General features: G+C 29.5%; 1 protein-coding gene across 15 annotated transcripts; it reads right to left on the bottom strand.

Moving 5' to 3' along the window:
• Positions 1–1814: 1814 nt before the first annotated feature.
• LOC132910818 (WD repeat-containing protein 7) lies at positions 1815–19274 on the bottom strand. 15 transcript variants are annotated; one of them, XM_060966872.1, is made up of 26 exons: positions 19124–19274; positions 17773–17951; positions 17457–17689; positions 17225–17367; positions 15069–15259; positions 14850–14995; positions 14631–14651; positions 13430–13456; positions 12143–12233; positions 11640–12051; positions 11278–11498; positions 10950–11169; positions 10662–10776; positions 10345–10550; positions 10106–10243; positions 9924–9992; positions 9152–9253; positions 7998–8210; positions 7665–7929; positions 7352–7571; positions 7054–7279; positions 6637–6962; positions 6231–6554; positions 6067–6159; positions 5792–5989; positions 1815–5694 (listed from the first exon to the last, which is right to left on the bottom strand). In XM_060966872.1, exons 2-26 carry the CDS (start codon positions 17935–17937, stop codon positions 5509–5511), a joined length of 4551 nt encoding a protein of 1516 aa, XP_060822855.1. In that variant the 5' UTR covers positions 17938–17951; positions 19124–19274; the 3' UTR covers positions 1815–5508. The 15 variants fall into 15 exon arrangements, with proteins under 15 accessions (XP_060822855.1, XP_060822852.1, XP_060822853.1 ...); XM_060966869.1 differs by having other exon boundaries at positions 6637–6977; positions 19124–19273; XM_060966870.1 differs by having other exon boundaries at positions 6637–6974; positions 19124–19273.
• Between the last annotated feature and the right edge of the window lie 325 nt (positions 19275–19599).

Here is a 19599-nt window from a genome sequence, read left to right as displayed (position 1 = left end):
TTCTGTATCCTGATACTGAGACAGACATCTGAGTAACTCGGTCTACTGAATGCGATTTCAGTCAATCTAACGGTCGAAGTGGATCCACGTTATCATACCGGAAGTTCACTATAAATCTTTGTTTTTGTCTACTAATTTGGACCTTTAAGTTTCATCTAACGAAAATGACGGTTATATACGTTCAAAGAGGTAAAAATGTAAGAGAAAGAAAGAAAAATGAAGCGTAAAAAATAGAAAAATCTACTTTCGAACCGCTAAACGACCCCCTGGTCTAGTTATGAATAAACGTGGGTGGGAGGTAGATCTGAGGAAAGGGTGTTATAGCTACTTCGTCCGTGCTAGCTACTTCTCTCTGCGCTGGCTACTACAGTGAAGGTGAAAGCTTGAGATGCGTGTCTAGAGAATGTCCTCGGAGTTTCAAAAAAATGTTAAGGGAGCATTAAGTCAAAATATCAACCTGGTTTGTGATCGCTGCATACACTGATCTTCCTTTAGTTTGGTTGCCTTATGTATATGTTTGGAATTGAGGGGCCAGGTTAGTTTTCAGTTGCGAGAAAGGTGATATGATCGTGGGTGATCGACCTTGTCCACCTGCCAGGGAGGGAGGGTATCGAGAACTAATCTAGGCTTCCGGGCGTTGCCGGACCCGCGCTCCCTCACTGGCGCGATAGGGGAGGCTGCCTCAGTTGCAGTGATGCACCCTAGAGACGTTAGAGTCACTCACTATTGGTGGTAGAGTGATAGTGGATAATGTCGATTCTTGGCTGGTCGCGCTCAGTATCAGGCAGGATAAGAAAACGCCAACGGTGCACGCTTCACAAACGTGACAATATAATAATTGAACTATTTTCAATCTTACAAAACTTGTGTCATAATATATACTTAGAGAAATTTTACTATGTTTTGCATAGAATTATTGTATTATATATTTCCATATCATAAAACATTTAAAAACTATTAAACATTTTTTTTATGCGTTTGATATATAAAATTTTTTGATTTACATTATGACTAAGCGTGAACTCATCCGCAATTCAACGTACTACTTTGCTTTAGTACTTTACTCTAAGAAAGTGATACACCTCATCAATTAAAATATTTCTGTAATTACGCATGTTAAACAATTCACAAAAGTATATTGTATATTCACAAAAAGTATATTGTATGTATTTTCTGAAGCTTATCGAAAAAGTAATAAATAAAGGGCATTCGTGTTATTCATGTAAAAAGGTTAGGATTTTTGGTTTCAGATGTGTGTGTGACCTCTACGATCAGTGGACGTTCGTTACTTATAATATGGATCAAGAGACTTTGAACATGTTCAGAAGCTTTATTTTAAATTTAATTTTAAACGGAGTTTAATTCATTCTCCATTTTTTATACGATATTAATTACTATATACTCAGAATAAGTAATGGCTAAAATTCTTATGTCACTTTAATCAAATATATATACATGTAATTTATTGTTAAAACTTTAATTTCAGTTTATAACATCCATTTGTATAGTATTACATCACTTATAAATATAATGCATCCTCGCTTACGGCCAAAGTATTAACTAAACATGAAATTAAAATTTTATACACAATACTACAGAATATTCATTAAATCTTCTGTTTTTCCTCCTGTCCCCTTTTCACGTGATAAAAATGTATTAAAATGTGATTTAGTGAACTTAGAAACTAATGTAAACAGTAATATTCATTTATTACTGTAAATTCGTTTAGAATTGAAAGGACATGATCGATAGATATTCTACGACGAAAAAATAGTTCTAATTAACAAATATGACCATAAATAAAAATAACGAAATAAGTTCTAACAATTTATTTTACGGGGAATTAATTTTATAGAATTATATATAAACTAAAATCTCATTTAGTTTGTGAACAGATAGTGCTTTTTTACAAATACAACATTGAACGTTTATTTAAATATTACGTATCACCTCTTCTGTAAAAATTGCTATTATTATAGCTTTCAATTATAGTCTTCTAATCCCAATTAGAGACGTCTGTTGTATCATCTGCAACTTAAGAAATGGATATTTTGGTATTTCCTCAAATATAAAATATTTTTTTTCTTTTTTCTTTTTTTTTTTTTTTAGTAATTAACGCGGCAGCGTAAGATTCATCAAGATCAAGATCGTCTTCATGGTGTGTGTGTGTGTGTGTGTGTGTGTGTGTGTGTGTGTGTGTGTGTGTGTGTGTTATCGGATCTTTAACGCAACGCGTTTCACATTGGATACATTTAAATACATTTAATTATTGCATAACGATTAACAACACGTGCGTCACATTCCTTTTACATTTTAAACATTACCGTTAGAGTTCTTTCACACGGAAATACATGCATCACAATTCGTGATAGATAGTTAGGAAATATTACATGCGCTTACATAAATAGAATCATATCTCCGTGTAAAACAGCTCTTAGTGATGGAATCGAAAGTCACATATAGCATTTAAAATAAACGATAGAATGCATTGAAATAATTAGAAATCCAAATATTTGAAGATAAAAATATGAGACTTTTAGAGACTTATATGTTTAAATGTTGTTTCACACACTTCATACAAATACTACATGAACAATTCAACTTTTCCACAAGATTAATACATCGCGTTTAATATTTCGTAAGAATAACGGAATTTGGAAAAGTTGTTTTATAAAAATTGTAAGATTTTATCGAAAGTTTCTATATAGAAATCTATTTATGTTAAAATCTGGAAATATCGAATATCCATCACTGACAATTATTATTGACTACAAGAGAATGATCGATAAGAATAATAGTTATCGATCATTTTCATTATCGATCCAATTTCATCCAGTCATACGCAGCGCACGATAAAATATAATGTACACATAAATAATTACATAGTTACAATTAGGCATAGTTTGATTTTATATATATACAAGATACATATATGCGTATGTGTAACGCATTGAAATTGTTTAATTTATCGCGATAGGATATTATGATTGAGAAACGAATCTCGTCATTTTCGTACATGTTTCTAAAACCAACACTTTCTTTCGGCTTCTGCTTACGAGTATTTTGTTTTGGTACCGATTCTAGACACGCCTGCGTGACAAATGCTTGCGGTACAAATGTCTCTTAGCCTTCACAATAATTACGACTCTAATACCTTTGAAGTTTTGTTATCGATAAATATGTTAGTTTCATCTTTCTATTCACTTTTCTGTTGATATTTCAAATAAAAGAAAAGATCAAAACTATTAAAAGTATTCTATAATATCTTTCTTCATATCCTTCATACTATCAACACTCGTTGATAGAAAGCTTAAAGTATCGTTAAAAAAAAATAATAAGACTCTGCATATTTTTAAAATAGTAACGAATCAACTTAATAAACGCAATGTATCACCGATAACAAAAATTTTTAACAAATATGCATTACATTTCGCTTGATTAATACAATCTCTTAGAAAATTTATTCATGATTTTGTGCGATTTATGATAGGTAACTAAATCGTAACATAAGGATTGTACATACATACAACTGTATACCTCACTGGACTTGTCACAATATCTGTAATAACTTGAATAATGTTATCAATTGTTAAAACATATACACATATGTATACACGATCATCGTCTATTTACACAGAATATTGTGCAAAATTCATAAAAGGCAATAATCACAATAAATTATACTAAACGAACGTATTATCGTCTATATTCACTATTTATCCATTTTCTCAAGAATGGAGAAAATTTTATTTCACGAGGAAAAATAAAAAAAGAAGCAACACACTTCGCATATGGATAATACTTATATATAGATTATCTTTAATCTTTCAATCGCTTCATTTTAAACGAAATAAATATTACTAATAATTTTCGCGTAGAATATTTATAAAAATCGTAAGGTAACTGTAAAATATATCTTGAATTCTGAATAACTGCTTTAAAAATTACTCCCCCCCCCTCTCTCTCTCTCTCTCACGCGTGCGCGCGCGTGTTTGTGTGTGTCTAAACTGACTTCTAGGCTTGAACTACACGGCCGTTTTATACGGTTCGTCTTGTACGTCCCGTTTTCTCCACCAAAGTTTGAAAATAAAACACGCTGGCAATGCGATACAATGATACAATGTTTAGTATCGGTTTAACTACACAGCAGTGAAAAGTAAAAACGTAATTGAAAAAATGTTCGATATATATTCACTAACGGCTATTGCGCTTTTTTTCTGTTTTTTAATATTACGCATAGAGTAGTAAGGCATCAAAAGGCTGTACAAAATTCATTTTTGTATTGAATTAATTCTTCCTGAATACGACGTGTAACCCGTAGCGTGTAAGATGCCTGTAAAACGCTTATCCATTCAAGATCCTGCTTCGGCGGGGAAACGCAATATGCAACAAGCAACGTATGAAACGCCCGTGTAGTTCTCTATTCTAGCCTTAGTCCTAAGTACCGAAACATGCGTGATCAATTGTTAGTCTCTTTAGGAATTAGATCTCGACGTACATCATTCTAAGATACGGAAATACTTATCTTTCGTTAAGCGGTACAAATTACGCGGACAAATAACACATGTAAAATTTGTAAAACAGGAATTCATTTGAAGCGTTTAATTATACATAAACAAATTAAATATATGATGTTCATACAAGTTATTATATTGACCTATACGATTCGCCATTGCGTTATGTATATACAAATCTTCAGCGAGAATTCTTTTCTTTCTCCTCTTTATATGTATATATACACAGGTATGTACTTTCAACGCGAGGTTCCAGTTTTTCATATGGTAACCATCTTTTTATCTATTATATCAGGATTTCAGGAATATGTAATCATGGCTTTGAATAGTATACGCAATAATGTAACATTGCGTAATGTACAGTACAGTACACATCCACACAAATCCTCATGTAGAAATAACTAACAACATCTATGATATACGTGTGACAGTATGAAAGCGTTTCATCGTATTATTTCACTTTGATCTAAATTCACGAAATTTCAATGAAATACTTTAGTATCATAACTACATTGTTGGCAATGAAATGATAATGCAGTTAAATTACTAGATAAAAAAAAATACTTTTTGTTAAAACCTGATGGCATCAAACTCTCTTGTGTGCTATGAAAACACCAAAATGTAGCATATTCGTGCGCGACCAAGAAATGAAATATTTAAATTATATATATGAAATAAAAAGATAGATAAGTTATAAGATAAGAAATTGAAAAGAAAAAACAATTTTTCATACCATACTTGACGATAATCGCTAAGCCATATCCTGCGTCGTGCAATGATAAACTTCATTTGTGTATACTCCATATGATATCCAATTATTTTAGCACTAGTACTATTAAGTACCAATAAGCGCACCAATATTCACGATATCACTTTCGGCTATTTCTTTTGACTAAAACAGTTATTCCATATTTCTGTTATAGACTGATCCCATTTTATACTGTACTTATCTTTATTCATTCATTATTGGGATAGAAGCGAGCATCTTCACAGTTTAAACATTGAATCGTGTTTCTGATCCATCAGCAAGCATTAGTGTAACTGTTCGATTATTTATCCATATCAATCGAGCTAGTCGCATAGGGTTTAATCGTGCTACATCGTTAATGGGTGCAGTGCTATATGATTTCACACAACGTGTTTGAGAGTTCCCTAGGCCGAACATACCACTACTTGTTTGCTGAGAACATTGAAAATTACTTAAATTAACAATAAAATTGACTAATTGATTAATGTGAGTTACAGCAACATATATAAATAAATAGAGAACATCTTACCTGCCAAAAGCATAATTTATTTTCCGTACAAGAATAACTAACCAGAAACTTGCCTTCAGGTGAAAACGCTAATGCAGTTACAGATGCAACATGCGCAGGTACTGTTTGACATTTAACATTGCCTCGTAATTCATATAAAGCGAGCTGACCATTGCGACTACCTACTGCTATTCTGCGTGTTGCCGGACAATGACTTACCTGAAATAAATAGATTTTTTATTATCAGCTAAGTATTTAAAAAATTCTATAAACAATATTAACATAACTCAACTTACTTGATTAAATCTACATACTGCTGGAAACACATCATTCAATGGCTTAGTCTTAAGATGGCCTGGATCCAAACAATGTAAGATAATATCCATGACCTACAAATATTAATTATTATATTAAATATACAATTATGTTGCAATTACATTATAATTTGAGTTATTCTCACCTCAACTAAGAGATCGCTCATTTCACTCTGCATTTTATCAATTAATTGTTCAACAATCCTAAGTATTTCTGGTTTTGCCCTAACCAAAACACTTGCACCCATATTTACATTTAATGTTTGCGCATTTTGTTGTAACGTATTGTATCTGGCTACTTCTCGTGCCATCGTGGTAATAAATGCTGCAGGTCGAGCAGTAGCTATTAAAGTTAAAGCATGTCTTGCTGTACGACAGGTATCAGCTTGAGGTGTAAGTGGAAGGCCATATGTCATATTTGGTACCAGTTTATCAGCATCACAACACATTTCCAGTAATCCCAATAATACCTGTATTGGATACATTGACAAATCTTACTTACGCTTATAAATTATATTAGTTATAAGATTAATTTGTTAATACGATTCTTACTTTCGATACGTCAAGATATGGTTCCCAAACAGTGAAACCTCTACCAATTAGATCAATTGCGGCTCTTCGCAATGCCGTATGTAAAGGTAATTTCGGAGAGTGAGGTGCGTGTAACAAGTGCGTGAGTGCCATACTAGTATGCCTGGCAAGATTATTATTTCCTATCCCAAAACCTTCTACAATTGAACTCTTTCGTCTTTGTTCATTATCTCTTTTCTGATTTGTGGTGGTAACGTCTTGCCCAAATTCCGCACCTATTACCCCTAGTAATACAACTGCTGTCGTCTGCTTTCTTTTTAATTCCGCCACGCTCGATGGTTTCCTAGCTACATTTATTTCTGCTAATGTATGTAAAGAAATTGAATACTTCTTCCAATACTAAAATTATATAAGCGAAATTCTATAATTTATTCTTACCTTCTGCCAGTTCCTCTTCTTCATCTTCCTCCTCCGTATGTGATTCAGATGGTGGAATTGGACTACCTGGAGCTGGTGGACTTTGATTTTGCGATTGTGGTGCAATAGGTTCTTGAGTACTATACATTGGTAGATATTGTGACCAGCTATCTACAAGTGTTTTCCTTCCTTTTGGACCCATTCTTCCTAATTCAGCAAGCAACAAAGCTTGAGCAGCTTCGCGAATCTAAAATATTATTATTTTGTATAACATTATAAGTTTTATATAATTTTTTTATATACATCAGTGCTAACAAACCTCGAGACATTGATGTTGCCATCTGCGAGCCATCATTTCAACTTGAGGCCGTTTAAAAGTCTTGACACTACCTTGTGAAACTATTTTATCGGGCAATAGTACACAGTGTAATGTTGCTAACAGAGACCAACCTTGCTTAATCTGTGCTTGTTGCGCCGTATAAATTTCTTCATTTTCTTCTTCTGCTTTATTCCAATTAACTGTAGATCTATTACCAGGCCTAAGTATATTAAATAAAATGTAGATAAAATTCGCATTTAATTTTAATTAGACATTTAAAAGGGTAGAAAAACAAATAATATTAATTATTCACCTATGCATTTTACGATTTCGTTCTTGTTCAGGTACAAAAGTGGCATTGTTCATTGACATTAAAGTATTTGCTAAAGCTACTACTGCTAATAAATGATTGCTAGTTAATGTGGTAGATAACTCCCAATGTGCCCTTGCTGTGAATGCTCTGGTAAGTCTTTCTTGTCTAACTAATTCTGCTGGTAAACGTTGTTCTAATTGAGTTGTAGGTTCGCCAATTGGTTCCAATTGCATTTGCCAAGTTGGTAATAATAATGACATGTAACCTTCAAAAAATAATATTAATTGAATCATGAGAGGCCACATGCATTTAATAAACTAAATTTGATCGTACCTCCTTTTGACAATACTCCAAATGAAACAGGAACCATAGGTCTTAATAAACCTAACTTCCCTTCGCAAACACGATCTAAATCTGGATCGATACCCCAAGCATGTAATAAACTTAATATAAGCTGAGCAACTTCCATAGTGGCATTTGGTTCACTAAACGCTCCATTTCGTTTTAAATTGTTTTTCGCAATTTCATTATTGTTCCAATTATCGCCTGTAAAAGAATAAAATTTTGTAAATATAATAGCAAATTTATTAATCCTAAATGTACAAAGAAACATTGAAGGAGTAAAATATAACATAAATCTATAACTCAAAGATTGTTTCTACATTCCCACATCAGCATTTCAGATGTAAAAATATTTAAATGAAGAGATATTAAATGTTTGTTTTAAACGTTTTGATCAATGAGATGTATGAGAAATTTTACAATAATATACAACGACGAAAAGTTTATGAATAAAAACATTAACATATAAAATGTAGCGTGCCATCATCAGAACATGATAAAATATTAATGAAAATGATGAAATAAATAAAATCACGTTTATAATTTAAGAAAAAAGTAGGCAAATAATTTTTTAAGCAACTTCTCTTACAAATGCACAAAGTTTCGTTTAGAAATTACTTTTCTGATTTTTAATTCTTTACATACTATGAACTCTGATTTGCCCTATGCAAATAAATACTATAGCGAGTTTTAAGTATATTAATTAAGGAAGAAAAAGAAACAAATAATACAATGAAAACAGGAACGTTCGAAGTATAAAATATGATTTACGAAATATAACACCTAACTGTGTGTTTCTTACTTTTAAAAACTATCTAATTTTCAAATCATTTTTATAAAAATATAACATTATGTATTTACTAAATGATACTACAAATAATTAAACATATTTATGATAAAATCTACAAATGTTTGAATTTTTATCAGTATACAAATACAACAAACCAGGGAAATTAGTAAAACTTTCAATCATTTGTATTTTGGATATTAAAAAAAATACTATAAATTAATATATTTTATATGGGGGGGGGGGGGGGAAAATGGAAAGCAGATGACAAATCTAAACTAACAACAAAAATCCATGCCACGTAATTCAACAGTAGAAAGTACAATAATTTTGCCATCTTCCTTAAATCATGGCTAACCTTTGCCGTCGAGAGTCGACGGCTTGAGGCCAACGCTTTCCACCTTGGCCTGAATCTTAGTATGTACGTTCTCTGCGCCCTCCTTCATTTTAGCCAATATACCTACAGAAAGAAATTGGCTTTAGATGCTATAAGTGAGTATACTTTTTCAACATGAATTCTTCTAACTACAACAGTTGAAATGTTGAACATATTATGAAATTTCCTGTAAGTATTATGCATATGAAATAAATATTCGAAAAGGAAATATATTTGTGTAAATCAATATGCCTAATAGAAAAGAAATACTACCAAGCATTAAGCAAATTAAAAATACAAACAGCTAATTCATAATAAAATACCTTCTTTAAATTTTCTTTATTTCTTTAAATTAAGGTTGTATACCTTGTTTAAATTTGTGTTCCTTAATGAATCAATATAAAAAATGTCAATTGATTAAGAGTTTCAATGTAAATATTGAAATTGTAAATTCAAACAAAATAATATATTGTACTTGAAACAAATGTGTTCTAATAGTAGAATTTTGGGTTGAATGTTATATTACATCCAAGAATATATGTATCTGTCTGTATCGCAAAACATGTGATTAATATTTTAGTATGCATGAAGACTATATATATATATATCGTATTATTTGCATTAAACGTAATATGTGAAATAAGGCCAATATTTTTATATAAAGATCTTGTTAAATTTTTGCTCTGTACAAGTATATAAAAAAACATTGCATACAAACTACGATTTACAAAATGAAACTATAACAACACAATACCGTGGCGATCCTTCTCCTTTAAAATTCGTTCAACGTCGCCTGCCTTATCCTTGACGCGACCGAAAAAGTCTATAAAGTGGCATGTTTGTGCAAGTTTTTTTTTATTAATATAGATATCGATTAAATGCTCGAAGTTAGTATTTATATGTATGAACAAATAAAAATATCTCAGACATGTTTACCTGCAATTTTTTTATGAGCATCTGGACTAGCAGACTGTGTAAGTGCTGCGACTTTCTGATACTCAGAGGCTGAAATAAGACCCTGTGCTTCCAAAGAACCAGGTGACATTGCTCCATATTCATCATTAAGTAATTGTACTATGTAGAAAAGAGAACAAAATAAATCGAATTTCTAAGTGTCTTTATGTAAAGTATTAACATTTTATATGCATTCTTTTTTAAATTAAAAAAGATATTACCTATCAATGCTTCTATGTCAAAAAATAAAATATGACTTTCTGGATCTTTAGGATTACTTCTAAAACCTTGAATCATTAAAGGTGTGCCCTTTGTCTTTATTTGATTTCCATGATCAACTCCTTGTCCACCATGAAGTTGTTGCAATTGATGCAATCCTCTTTGGGTTGCGTGTCTTATAGCAGACAGATTTCTATGTCTCAAGCCTCTAAAGAAACAAAACATGAAAAACATAACGAAAAGAAAGAAAATCTTTCAGAGACTTGGTTCTAAAATTTATTCAGTATCCCTATCATTCATTTTGCAAAGTTCCATTTACCTAAAAAAATGTACAGCAGGATTAGCTAAACCTAATTCACCACCAGTAGCAGATCCACCAGACGCAGCGATCGTATTTTCATCGCAAGCATAAAGCACTTCTTCTGCAATAATACCTGTACAGATTTTTATTAAAATTTTACAGGAATAAATTTTGATGTATTAGATGCTAAAGAATATATTAATTGACAAAAATCATAATAGCGAAAATATGATATTTATAATTTATTATTACATTTAAAAATATAAAGATATCATTGGGATATTAAAAGTGAAAATTTATATGTACCATGCAATACACGATCTAGATGGCCGGTTTCCATTTGCCATACGTACACAGCTCCGTCTGAACATCCAACTATCATAAAGTCATCCAATGGTCTCCACTTTATCGTAACAACTGGGAATAAGTGTCGAGAAGCAAGAACAACACATTTTCTTTCTGCTAATGATAACAGAGTAACGCTATGATCTGATGCAACGCTGCAAACACACTTCTGTATTCTAGGCTAAAAAGAAAGTAAAATTATAATTATGTATAATTTGTGAGACAAAAGGCAGGTATATAATAAAATATTGTTAGTTAATAATGTACTTATAAAAAAAATTGAACGTACACTACAGTTATCAGGTGGTACCATTAATTGTGTAATTTCACCTGCATGGACGCAGAATCTATGAATGAGTGTACCAGCATAAAGATCCCATAAACATACAGCAAAATCAACAGATCCAGAAACGAGATGTGTCCTATCATAACGTGGTGCTGCTCCATGTGGATACAAAAGGCAGTTCACTCGGCCGGAGTGACCCAACAATACTTGGTGAGGAGGCCAATCTATAAACCATCATAATGGAATAAAGAGAAAGAGGTACGATTGAAAGAAATTTATATGAACATCACGATTATAATTATTCAAATTGCCCAGTTGAATGGAAAGAAAAATATTGCTACTTTGAATTAATAAATTTATTTTACCATCATATTGTTGATGATTGCCATGAAGTAATTGAAGCATTACTGTTTGTGTTGCAGGAACAATGATAATACTGCCGTCTTCACGACCGACAACTAAACGACTTTGTTGTGGTAAATATATACTAGCTGTTAATTTTATGCCATGTCCATCTCCACTGTCTAATTGATCTAATATTCCAACTGGTGATGGTTTCATTTCCTCCCAAGCAGTTGTAATACTCGTTTTTACTGCTGGTGGTAGTGAAAGTGGAGTTGAACGGTCATTTTGACAAATTTGAGCTAATTGTTGAGTCGTTACTTCTGGAACTGTCCAGAGAACAACTCCTCCACTATCACCACGTAATAAATACTTTAACGTTTTACTTTGTTTTTGAACTGTAACTAGTCGCATTGCTGGTGGACATGATAGAGGCTAAAATGGAAAAAGGAACGTAATAATTAATTACCTTGAAGTGTATAATTTGTAGGAAATTGAAATTGTTAAACACCAATTTTAAACTGACCTTGACTCCAGGTTGCGTCAAAGTGCAGTAGAGATAAGGTTGATCATATTCAACACCGGCAGTATGAAAATTTTTGTTGTCTGCAACGCTACTATACAATAAAAAAATTGCTTTCTTGGAATAATATTATTTCGAATATTAATTCATTCATGAATTTTAATATACTATAATTCATAATAGATTTTGATATACTATAATAAATTGCAAACTATAAAATTAAGAATGCTTTGCAATCGATAAATAGTAAATGTTATTTATTGTTTAAAATATAGTTATAAATTGTTTTTTTATTTATTTATTTTAATAACTCAATTTATATTACTTGATTTATTATGCATACCAATAATTAATAATGTCTTTTATAATTTATTTAAATTAGTACGTTACTTGTATTAGTTACATAGTAATTTGTTATATGGTAAATGCAGAAATAAAGATTTTTTAAATATATGTATAAATTTATTTATGTAAATATAACTAAATAATATAGCATGGCTTACTAAAACTACATAAGCTGGCATAGCACTATTATATTTTATTGAAATAGTTGTTTCCATTATTTACCTAACTTGTGACATGAAATATTAATACATGTAAAGCAACTTAGGATAGATAAAGATGAAAACGTAAGATGAAATGCAGAGAGATATAATACAGCTGTATAATATTTTGGTTTAATGTAAATTTCCATCATATAATCTATATAGATTTTGACAAAAGAATAATTAGTTATGAAATATTTGTGCTGGCAATTATGACATAATATAATAAATTCTATTTCATTTATAACATATTTGTATAATTTGAAATTACATATTTATTCTTTATAGTATTTTACGATCATACAGTTATATTACAAAGAACGTCTAAACATAATCTAAACATAAGGTCAAAACAAACAAAATGTAAGAAAATTCATATAATTTGTTTATCAATTAATTGATTAACTTTTAATCAGCTTTAATTTGACTCTATGATTAAAAAATATCTGTAAATTATTAATAATAAAATAGAAGATGAATATTGTCACTAATGTAGTCATTGATTATATTTTTATGATTTTAAAAAGCACTTCAAATTATTTTGTATTTATGCACGTAAGAAATTCATAAATATTATACTTCATTCATCATTTTTAATGGGAATAAGAAATAGGAAAGAAGAAAAGTAAACTTGTAGAAGAGTACTATACGTAGCAAAACAAACATGAAGAACATAAATAAAGAGACAAAACTTGCAATGAAGAATACAAGAAGAAAGTGTGTAACAGAGATAACGCAGGATTACCTGCTAAGAGCCTTGCCCTTCAACTTGCTAGAAGAACACCAGATCCACCGTAGAATGCAGTAGATGTGTGTTATATGAAAAAGACACATCACCGTAAAAACAAGTTATATCACGAATTGTTTGTAACATATGTAAATTACAAATACATATAGTTACAATATACTTAATTACAGCAAAATTATCTTTTTAATATAACTTTTATTTTAATTAGTTTTGGTGTTCTTTTCTTTTGCTTTTCGAGAAAACTCAATGAAAACTCTGCTATATTAAAATATAAGTAAACTTTAAAAAAAGATATTCATTCTATCTTTTCATTCTCACATATAAAAAACTCTATAGACATTTCATGAAATTTTTTAGATATAAATGTATATCTATATTTAATTATATTCTTATTAAAGATAAAATATTATTAAGAAAAAGGAATAATAGATATTTTCCAAAGATCAACATTACTACAATTTTACATTTCCTAATTATTTGTAAGAATTATTTTACTTAATCATTAAAATGTTGTCATTAATTTTCATTGTAATGTAGAAAATACATAATTTATATTTCCTATTTGTGATTGAATATGAATGTTCATGGTAAATGAAGTAAAACAATATAAGGGGAACAAATATTAAATGTGCATTGCCAGCAAGTGCGTCTATAAAATAGCATTTAGTTCCAAAAACTGTAAATTAAAGATTCTAATTAATTGAAAAAAATATGTTTGGTTATAAGACCCGTCTATGCATCTAGCAATAAATGAAGTATATTGAAGAAAAAATTATTAACTGCAAATGACATTGGCATCAAAATAGATAACTACATTTCAACCAATTTATATTACATTTTAGTTTAACTATGCTTACAATAATATATTTTGTTTCTTTAAAATATATTATTTCATATATTATAAAATAAAATAATATAATAAAACAAAATATTTTTCCAAAATATTTCTACCTTTACTACATATAGCTTTTACTTATATACAATTTCTCATACGTTTCTTAAATTGTAATTGTTGTATTATCGTTTTTGAATTTGTTAGCTATTATATTTGTGTTAGAGTATATAAGTACAAATTAGTATCTAGTGTCATGCTATAAGATTAAGCATCTTTTTTCAATAAATATCTTTTCTTATTAAAACTTGATATGTTAATTCTTATATTAAAGATAATTGGCAATATTAAATTTAGAAGAACTACCTGTCAAGATGTACCAGAATCCTATAAGCAACAAATAAATATTTTATTAAATAAATCTATATTTCAAACTTGTTTTATAATGAATCTTTTGTTTTAGAAATATTTAATGCTTATCATCGTTGATAACTTCTTTGCAACAAGTCCAAAATATGAAATATTCGATATAATAGTAAAAACATAAAATAAGAAGAAAAAAGGATATTCTGCTTAAAAACGTACTTAGCTGGTAGTTTATAGAGATAACCACGACCTTCGTCACTCCACAGAATTACTCTATCTGCAGATAAGAAGTCTCCAGCCATCCAACGTTCGCCACAAGGTGCAGTGATTGAACATAGAAGGGAGAAATCACCGGCATCATATATCTAATGTGGATGATATATTAGTAAAAATCAAATTTAAGTAATTTGAGAAACTATAATGATAAATAAGATATACCTGCCAATGTTTAGAGCATACAATTAATACAGTTCTCTGATTATATGGGCAACAAGTCATCGCAAGTGCATTTAAACATCGTATTTGTTTGCTTTCATGTTCATAAAGAGGCTCACTGTTACGATTCTCATGTCCAAGAAGAGTCCACACCTTGACTGTACCAGTCGTCGTTAAGGCCAGCACAACATCATCTTTAAATGAATGGAAGTGTCTGTTGCGCGTTAACTATATCTAAGAGGGTGTCATAGCGTTTTAAGCAAAAGAATTTTTAGTAAGGGCCAATAAAATGACACCTTATAAATGCCATAAACATATGAAAAAATATTAATTTTATACAAAATTATGAAACTTTGTTGTAGTATTGATGAATAAATATGCTAAAAGTAGGGAACACAAACTATTTAAAACAGTTAATAATTTCAACCATAAATGATCAAGCCCCTGTAATATGGTGCTATAATTTCATGCAAAATAAAATGTTACAAATTAAATTAAACAGTTATCTATAAAGAGATTTTGAGTCATGCCAAATGATCCACAGAGCATCTTAAAAATCTAATCAGTAATTATTCATTCCCAGATATAGCATAATTACATAAAGACAAAATACATTAGACTATTAGACATTTTGTATTAGTTGATAGACTCTTATTATTAACTTTTGGAAAGCCAGAAAGTCGCTATAGTGGCTTGAACGTTGGCAAGATATTTATATAAGACATACCTCATATATGTACATATATCAGTTTTTAGAATAAATCTACTGACTTAAATTTGCTTTGCTGGCCCTCTAAAAGTTTTCAACTTCTAAGATACCGTATATTAAGGGATATAATCTTTAAGATTCATGTATATACACTAAAAACAGATATATCTGATGTGCTAGTATTGTAAAAAATATTCTTGATGAATTACAGTACATGCAAAATTACACTTTTTTACACTATTTACATTCTTTTTCATTCATTGTCAATTCTAGGGATGTACTTAAAAGACTTTTATTCTATAAAATTTATCATTGTAGATATAATATTTTATATAGTAAAATAGTTTTCTTACATATCTTTACTTAAAATTCTAATAGAAAATATGAAAATAGAACTTCATTCTAGTAATCAATAAAATTTTAATCATATGGTATTTTATTGTACAATAAAATACCAGCATTAAAATTTTCATACAAGTGCATTCATTGCATTCAAACACTAAACTTGTTCTAGAAATTATCAGTTTAAATATATACTTACGATAGTTATAGTATACCATAAATGATATGAAAGTGATTAATGTAGATAAATGCAATGTATGCCATAATGATTTTGTGAAAGGAAATGCGAATGAAGGAGAGTAGCATAAAAGAAAGGTTTGTTCAAGTATAATGCCTGCTCATTTGATTTTACTATTTTAGAAAATGAGAATCAAAAATCAGAGGAGAGAAAATATGAAAGAAAAAAATGAAAGAGCCTTAACTACCAGTGTATAAACACTGATATGTCTCCGCATTTGATTCATTAACATGCTGCAACAATGTAATTTTCATTAATTTATAATAATATTTAGATTAATACCGCTAAATAATTCGATATAAGATATATTAGATAATACTATCAATTTGAATGATTAAAAGATACTCTTTGCAAAAGAAAAGATATATATATATATATATATATATATATATATATAAATAGTTAAATGCAAAGTTTTTAATATACCCAAAGCTTTTTTTATTAATTGCTTGAAAAATTAGCAGAAAATTTTAAATCACAAAAAGATAAAAATATCTATGCATATAAATTTTTATCTTTGTTAATTACTTTACTGAAAAAATATTACAAAATTTATTAAATATTCCAATTAAATAGTATAGTGCACAAAGAATATATATTTTCATGGACAACTTTGTTCGATATCTAAAGGAAACACCTGTTGAGCAGAAAGATAGTATATAAAAAATTAATAGGCCAGGAAATACCAAGCATATTGTACAAATAAATATTGTGCTTAATATCTAATCGAAACAATTCACTTATATTATAATGAAATAGTATCTCTTTAGAGCAATAAATTTTTGCACAATACAGATTGGTAGAGAAATCAGAGAAAGATAAGGTTGCAATTTATGGTATAAAGCATAGGTGTGATGGAGTGTAACTAACTTGTATGCACGTAGAACCGACCTTTCCGTTTGGCCGGCCGCAAAACGTGCAAAGCACTGATCCAGTCAGGATTAACACGGGAGCTTAAGGTGAATAAAACTTCCAAACTAAAAGGGTCCATTACTAAAACCTCAGGGTAGTATCTAAAATTATAAAATGAATATTCTTTAAATCAGAAATTTGTTAAAGAAATGTATATACTGTTTTAAAGTATAATATAATTATGATATACCCCGAACAAAACAATCTAACATCTTCTCCACCGGCAGAGACATAAGGCAACATCTGTGTATGAACACTGGTGAGCTTTACAGCTTCCCTGCATTTTCCATCAACTAAGTCCCATGTACACATTTCTCCACTTTCACTGCTACTGACAATATAATTTTGTTCCATAATAACACTTGCTCGACTCAGGCACATTATTGGAGCAGTATGACCAACAAGTAAACATCTTGGACTCATCTTAATATGTTATTAATAACATAATCATTTAATGCTAATATTAATATTTCTGAAACTTAATTAAAATGTAATTATACAATTACCTTCAATGTTTCGGGGTCTACTTGCCACAAACATATCTGGCCATCATAACATCCTGTTACTAATGTTTTTTGGTCTCGAGACAAATAGATACATGAAACACAATGAGTTGGAGCTATGCGACCCCATAAAACTATGGGTACTACTAAGCTTGTGCCCGCTGTCATTTTAAAAATTCAACCTACAATTTATTACAAACTTTATTAAGTAAAAATTAATACTGAAATATCTACTTAATTAACTTATTATTTTAGCAAACATAATCATTGTGACATTGAACACAAAGTTGGAATATAACGAATATAATTAATATAAAATTAAATGAAATCTTTAAACAACTTATCTATACTTTGTAAACGTAATTAAAATGAACTCCTGTCTTTTCTGTTATAATTATACATAACATTATGTGTAACAAATTATCAACATATTTCAATGAAAATAATTCTGTAATGATAATATATCATCTTAATATCCTTTAGAAGTATTCCAAGTTTGATTGAAGATATAAGAAATTTTCATATCTGTAGTAATATTTAAATGCTATAAATGTAAAATATATATTACAAACATAGATACAACTATTTAATTTTGAACTTTAAAACTATTACAAATTTTCACAAATTTATATTTAATAATTATTTTCGTTACATATTCTATTTCGGAATAAATTCATTTACTCTTATGTTAAAACAAAATGTGTGATATCTTTATTTAATATAATTATTGGAAACGATATAAAGGAACGCAACATAATTTTTAAATAAGTCATTGTGTGTCATATAAATGCACAGCGTATTAATTTTTTCAGTTAGTAAAAGAAGAAGTTCTTGTTTTGATAATATAAAAACACAATACACATAGGCTATGCATAAATATATGTTTTATTTTGTAAAACTATAAGGATAAAAATTGTTAAATCTACAACATATGCTCCATTGACATAGATGTTATAAAATAACAGTAATTCAAAGAAACAATTCAAAGGAAGTCGTTAAATGACAATGCAATCAAATAATCACGTAATAAACGAATGACAAAACCTTATTATAAAGTACTCAGAGAATAATCAGTATTATATTAATATTAATAACAAATATTTTCATTGATAGCAAGTGAATTCTTCGTCCATAGTAAAAAGGGTTTGACAAGCATCTACCATAAAGGCCATCGTTATAACGCGATACATTAAGTCCTCGAAGAAAACCTATTAAAAGCAATTAGAGGCGTCTGCTATATCACGTTCACGAGATGTCACTGACAATTTGTAAGGTTCTAATTTTATCGCGTTTATATGCAATTATTTTAACAAATCAACATGTATTCTATGTAAAAAGACATAGATATATTTACCGAAAATACTGAATATTAATGACAACAGCTCCAAACGTCGTAACTGGCGATATATGCCAAAAATCATACAACCCTTACTGTACTCTCACGACCGTGGCCATCTTGATGTTGGAAATAGTCAGACGAATAACGCATAGAATCAGCTGTTCCACGTCAAAAGATCCCTATCCCTAGTAAAATCCTCTCTAATTCAATATAAAGTGAAGCAAGCAAGAGTTACAATATGTTCGATTATTTTTTGATATTCACATTACAGAGACAGAAAATTAAATTAAAAATTCATTTAATTTATTAGATTAACATTATTGTTAATAAAACAAGCACGTGGATCACACATTAATTTCGTTAATGTAAAATTTCAGAGAAATTCATGAAAATATATATCAATCTCTAGATGAAATATATTCGTTAACAATATGATAAAAAAAAAGATATATCATTACTTAAAAATAAAATCATATTGATATTTAATTGAA

The sequence above is a fragment of the Bombus pascuorum genome, chromosome 9, assembly GCF_905332965.1.
Source record: "Bombus pascuorum chromosome 9, iyBomPasc1.1, whole genome shotgun sequence".
NCBI lineage: Eukaryota > Metazoa > Arthropoda > Insecta > Hymenoptera > Apidae > Bombus > Bombus pascuorum.
The sequence above is the reverse complement of the archived record's forward strand: the minus strand, read 5'-3'. Positions and strand labels throughout refer to the sequence as shown.

Coding starts and splice junctions, on each gene's coding strand:
- LOC132910818 (XM_060966869.1), bottom strand. CDS start 17,937: ATGACAGCGGGCACAAGCTTAGTAGTACCCATAGTTTTATGGGGTCGC. Junction 17,368..17,456: donor GTTAGATTGTTTTGTTCGGG/GTATATCATAAT, acceptor TTATAATTTTAG/ATACTACCCTGAGGTTTTAG. Junction 7,930..7,997: donor TGGAGTATTGTCAAAAGGAG/GTACGATCAAAT, acceptor TATTTTTTGAAG/GTTACATGTCATTATTATTA.